The sequence below is a fragment of the Chaetodon trifascialis genome, chromosome 6 (genome assembly GCF_039877785.1).
Source record: "Chaetodon trifascialis isolate fChaTrf1 chromosome 6, fChaTrf1.hap1, whole genome shotgun sequence".
NCBI classification, from domain to species: Eukaryota; Metazoa; Chordata; class Actinopteri; order Chaetodontiformes; family Chaetodontidae; genus Chaetodon; species Chaetodon trifascialis.
This window is the reverse complement of record NC_092061.1, coordinates 12209001-12215000: the sequence shown is the minus strand read 5'-3', so window position 1 is coordinate 12215000 and position 6000 is coordinate 12209001. Positions and strand designations below refer to the sequence as shown.

The window sequence follows — 6000 nt, the reverse complement described above, 5'->3', positions numbered from 1 at the left end:
GCACAAAAACGGCACTTGGCTTGGTCCCAAGCACTGGGGCCCACATACCTCCCAATCTCTAGATTAAATAGCACCAGTCTCTGAAGTCTTTCCAGGGGCTAATGGCTTTTGTTGCTGGGAATAATCCACACATCCTCTCCCACATCCTGGGGGTCCGCTGGCCTGTCGTGAACCCCGCCTTTACCCTCTTCATCTCCCTCTCATCTCCATCTCAATCTACGCTTCCATTTTGGTTGACCTCCCTGCCTTCATATGGCACAACCCCGTGGTTAAGTGTGGAGGCATGCAGGACTGAACCACCTGCACTGAGGGAAGGATGCAGTGAGCTGACATTGGGTTAAGGCCCATGCAGAGTTTTATAGGGAGTCAGTGCAGGTGCTGTCTGAAGCTTAATGAAGGCCCTAAATCTCTTCTCTGTCATCTGCGGCTAACTGGAGTCTAAGCATGCAGGGCAAGAGGGATAAGTGCCTGGGAGTTATCCTCATAAGGGAAAGAAAACATCCGTCAGGCAACAGCCACAGCAGAACAGCCTCTGTGTGCACTTGATGTCCGTTCAAAATAAATACAGCAGGGAGACAGATTTTCACAAGATGGAGGGGAAAGATTTCTGTAGATCAAAGACAGCTCTGTATTTTATGTGAAGTAGTCAAAATAAGTATGCAGAGTTGAGAACTAGGTCCAGATTGCGGCCCTGTTGTCGCTCTGCACCCTTCAAAATATCTCTGATTGAGACCCCTTTTGGCTATACCGTCAGAAATTCACACGGAATACATATTCAGGTATGAGCTCATATCCTGTCTGGGGCACTATTCTCCAGGGAGGCCGCCGGGGGAGAGGAAAAAGGCAGACAGAGAGAAAGAGAGACGGTGGTTTCAGACCGCAGACACAGGGACAACGTTCACTGACCACCCTAATCAGTTTACTTTATCAACACAAGTTTAAAAAAGGCCAGTCATTGATGGTCTTCATTTTCTCGCAATTTCTAATTTAAACTTCATTCATATGACTTCTTTGCCAGCTGAAAGTACTATATTGCAGAGAAAATATGAAACTAGATTTCCAGAGAAACTATTACTAGAATGCTAGAGGCCAGCCTGAAGAGTGATCGACCGCACACAGAAGTGGAGGGGACAGAGAACGATGGCAAACACAGGGGACACAGGGAGATTTAGGGATATTATGAGGGCAAAGAGAAAAACTAAGTTGGGAGGTGAAAAGAGAAGAATAAGAGACAGTGAAGGGTGAAGACGTGACAGAAGCTGGACAGTACAGATTCTCAGGACAGAAGGACGATAGAAAACGGGAAAGGAAGGTCATAAAAGTGGGATAAATATGGAAAGTGAGTGGAGGGGAAAAAAGTGAGAACAAAGAAATACATAGAGGAGAATTACCTATCGTGCATAGGACAGTGAATCTGTAATCCTGTGGCTTTGCGCCTACTCATCTTCCCTCAAACCTCCACTAAAACTGCACACAAACATACATATATAAATACACACAGGTCTAGTGTGGGGCAGAGAGCATGCAGACCACCTGAAACCTCTGCTGGCAGAAAAACAGAAAAGATACTGTATAACACAGCAGCCTATTGAGTGAGTCAATGACGCTGTGCCCAGAGAAGAGGTTAGCCACCTCTCTCATCAAGAGAGTCAGGGTTTGGGGTGAGGGTTTCGGGGTCTTTAAGTAAAATGAATTAAGGAAGAAGGAAGAGCCATGTTATGTTTGGAGGGAGGGATGGAGAAAGTACAGTGTAAACTGGACTGACTTGGCTGAGAGTGTCGACTTCACATACATATATCTTAAAAAATGTGAATAGTTTACGATAAGTGGCAGGAGGTCATTGCAGTAAAAGAGCTGATTGGAATGGAAAAAGGGATGGAGGAAGAAAGAGGCGGTGAGTTTTGGAAACAGGATGAGGGAAGGGAGGAGTAGCATTTTAAAAAGGGATGAGGGAACAGAGGGAATAGAAAACGTCATGAAAAGCAGAGGGTTAATTATAGGCCGATGAAAGAAGACAAGGTTGTATGGGAAAAGGTTGTAAGTAGAGGCTGAAGACTGCTTTGTCTGCCTACTTTCATGTGTTTACATTTTGTCTGGTTTAAATCTAGTGTTGCTCGAGTATTTTAATGTGATTTTTCTTGCTGATAAAAAACAAACAAACACTTAATAGAGGCAGCATTCCATGTCAAATTCATAACTGAAATGCATCCTTTTATGAAGGCCATGGACATCCTAAATGTCAGAAGAAAAGTCCCACAGGCTGTGTTGAAAGTGGTTATGTTGAGGGAAAAAAGAAAGGATGACAAGTGACTGCAGAGTTTAGAGGGAGTTATGGTTGGACTCTTTAATTCTTTAATAAAGTGATTCCAGTGTGGAAGATCACCACAAAGAAGACTGAGACAGAGTGAGGGGGTTTTGAAATGTGAAGTATGCCATTAATCACACAGCCCAGAAAACCAAACCAGAAGCAGCAGGATAAAGTTGAAGAATAATAAAGTGCTGGCTAAAGCTTTGTTGTGGCAAATCTTTGATGTTCTGTTTCTTTACAACTTGTAAATTATTGTCCAAAAACTGGCCAGCATACACCTACATAAATAGAAAACAGAAACAATGCAAAGGCACAACTCCAAAATCTTAAAGCTGCTCCATTGAATATTTTGCATTAACAATGGATCCTTATTGTGTAATGTGGAAGTTATCTCTTGTAGTAACGAACCCATAGATATAACTACCATCCTTAAAACCCACAGGAGGATTTTAATCCTTTGCCATTAATTCCTTGAACACCTAATATGCAAAATACCTCTAAAATGTACCTACTCTGTCAACAACATTTGAACTTAGAAACCTGTTCACAACTCGTCTTCCTAACTTGCTTCCCCAATCTACACCTTCCCCCATCCTACCAACGACCTAGGTGTCATTACCTGGCCATGCCCAGACTGGAGAACCCTGCTGGGACGATGAGAACATCAAGGCGGGGAAATGGATGAACCCCCAGAGCATCGTGGGCTGCAGCCAAACATCGAGGCAACAGCTGGAGGACAGTCTGCAAAAGGAGAGCAACAAGTTTTTCCTGAATTAGATATTTGTATTTAATGCAGATGCATAGGATATAATAGTTTATTAGGACATATTATGAGTACAAACACATATTTGTTCTTCCACATAGTTGTGTGTATCTATGATGGTTCAATGTGGTCCAGTTCAGAGAATATCTAGAAGTAGTAAGTTTAAGTTTAAGCTGACAGTGTTCTAACAGGCACTGTCAGCTCAGAATTAACTAAATGGGCAAAAGCTTTTGACTTAACAGTGTTCTTCCAGTTAGAAATTCACATTTAGAGTATGAGGAATGTTATAAGTGGCCCTCGTGTGAATACTGTCTCGTACTTTCACCCTTCTACCAAGAGATAGCAGTTGAAAACCTCTGGCATAATGATGCAAACATTAACTGATGATAACTGTCTCTTCTTATCATATAAAATATAATTAGCTCAAGTCTCCGTGGCTCTTCGTCAAAACTCCACCTGGGCCTTCCGCAGCAAGCAGACAGGGCCAAACACACGGTGTGGAATCACCCGCTGGGACCTAGCCGACCGCTCAGCAAATCGGCAAGGGTAGTCGCCATGGGAACAAGAGATGCCGTCATCCACCATGCCTGAGTAATCAGTTACAGAGAGCCCGTCATCCTCAAGGGAAGAGTAACAGAATGCAGAGCCTGAGCGGGTGGTCTGGTCTCCGCTGTAGCAGATTAAAACGGGGAAGAAAAGTTTAATCCAAGGTTAATAACGGCAATTTAATGAAATTTCTTATTGAAAGAATACACAGTTCTTGAGGTGGTGGACCAAATATGGTACAATGTGTCCCGCTGCATGGAAATGAAAGCAGTGGAAATATGGTGTATATATACGTCACAAAAGCAAACCACAGTGATCCCAAAAATATCTAGGTGCCGACATGCAATCTCAGTCACTCTAAATCCAATATCCAGCACTAACTCCATCCTCAGCATCAGGACTGTTCCAAAGGTTTTCGAACGACATCCAAGTTTCCTTCCAGCCATTCACTGAAAATAAAGGCCTTCCTTGTAGTGGGAGATTCCTGGGGTCTGCAGCAGGCTACAGCTGTGCTGCTGCTGGAGGAAAACTGTGAGGGGAGGAGGAGGATTACTGGAAACCACTGGCAGAACTGCCAACCTGCTGGCCAGCAGAGAGGGAGACCCCAGCCCAACCCTGGACAGCCCACAGCGAGCCAGGCCTCTCTAATGCCCCAGTCTCCACTCTATATCCTGTACCTCCATAAAATTTATGTCAGCTTTACTTTTTCAGTCTCCAAAGATAATTGAGCCCAGTGTACTTTGGTGCAAGCTTTAAGGCACTTGTCATAAAAAGCTGATTGAGTGCTACACTCTATCCATCACACTAACTTCACCTACACCATTTTTGGTATGGCGAGAGGAAAGTTTGACCATGGAATGCTAAAGGGCCAGACTTGGGTTAATAACAGTCTGGAGAGAAGGAGGTCTTACAAGAAGAAAAGAACACAGGAAAAACAATAAAATACCTGCCAGTCTGGAGTGGAGAGTCCTTTACTACTTGGCTGGTAGAGCTTCCAAGTCCAGACACGAGCTCAGCCTCAGTCCACTCCCGAGGTGCAGCCCCAAGTTTGGCCAGATTGCCACAGTCTGTCCTGTCCCTCACCCCTGCTTCCAATGCTGGGGGAATTTCTACAGTGACTTGGCGCCAGTGGCCCACTGCCAAGGTGAAGGTGGAGGCAGGCATTGGCATGGTGACGTAGTAATTCCAGATTAAACCTGTAGACAGAAGAGGATGGGGGGGACAGAAACGATAAAAATGCCAAAAGTGGAGTTTAGATAACAGAGAGCGAGGAGGGAGAAATCAAGGAAAAAGTTGGAGTAAATATTCATTTTCTGTTTGGTCTTTGCTCATCAGTAGAGAGCGATGCATGCCAACATTTCAGGTGGCACAGATCAACCTGTACAGATGCATTAATCTCACCCACATGTATCCGTTTGGCTCTGATCCAGCAAGAAAATGCTGTGATTCTTAATCCTCCTACAGTGCAAAGCTCTGATTGGTTCAGTTGATACTCAAGTCCAGGCCCCAGTAATTTAAGAACTTTTCAATAGCTTGCATGATTCTCTACAATCTCCTTTTTCATTTAACAAAGCCAAATTCCTCACATGCATCAGTGTTCAATGCCATCTCAACACAAGCAGCTGTACAAGAACGTGGCCTAAATGCAGTTAAAACTTGGCAAAGCTGTCTGATTTCCTTGTTTAGATCAGGAAACAATTTAGACAAGCCTAAATACATTTATTACCAAGCATTCATTGCCAATTTACAATACTTGACACTAGAAACAAACATGTATTGAGGAAAGATGCTTTATAATTTTTGAACCAATAGTCAATTAACTATAAGAAACATTTTCTAATCAAGGGTCTACAGACAGAAGGTATCGTATGCTAGTGTGCTTACGTGTGTCCCCGTCCTCAATAGGTACAGTCTGCTCCTCCCCACTCATCAAAACCACACACTCGCTGGGGGCCCGTACTGTTGCCTGCCATGTTGACATGGCAACAGGCGGCTCCTGGCAGGGGAAGAGGGCTCGATTGTTGATGGGAGAGCCGGCAGTGTAAACACACACCCTGGAAGGGTAAACAATGGTAAACTATAAACAACCCTCTTTTCAATGCTCAAAGGATCCACCAAATGTGCGCACAGACACACACACACAGACACACACACACACACACACACACAGACACACACACACACACACACACACACACACACACACACACACACACACACACACACACTTAAATCATCCATACACAAAACAGACTATAACAGCCTGAGGCATCTTTTTGTGAATTAATGAATCAGAATTATTCTATTCTAACGCGGCAAGCTCAGAACATTACACTGTAATTCGAGTGGCAGAAATCAGAGCAGATGTGGCGCCAGTTGCCAG

At 44.0% G+C, this 6000-nt stretch overlaps 1 protein-coding gene across 2 annotated transcripts in view; it reads right to left on the bottom strand.

Moving 5' to 3' along the window:
* aopep (aminopeptidase O (putative)) overlaps positions 1 to 6000 on the bottom strand; it is a 75830-nt gene that overhangs the window by 67554 nt on the left and 2276 nt on the right. For both annotated transcript variants that reach the window (XM_070965126.1, XM_070965127.1), the window contains 4 exons: positions 5502 to 5671; positions 4564 to 4813; positions 3528 to 3741; positions 2928 to 3049 (listed from right to left, as the gene is read on the bottom strand). In XM_070965126.1, the coding sequence (XP_070821227.1) occupies positions 2928 to 3049; positions 3528 to 3741; positions 4564 to 4813; positions 5502 to 5671 (756 nt within the window). The remainder of the gene's footprint in view (positions 1 to 2927; positions 3050 to 3527; positions 3742 to 4563; positions 4814 to 5501; positions 5672 to 6000) is intronic.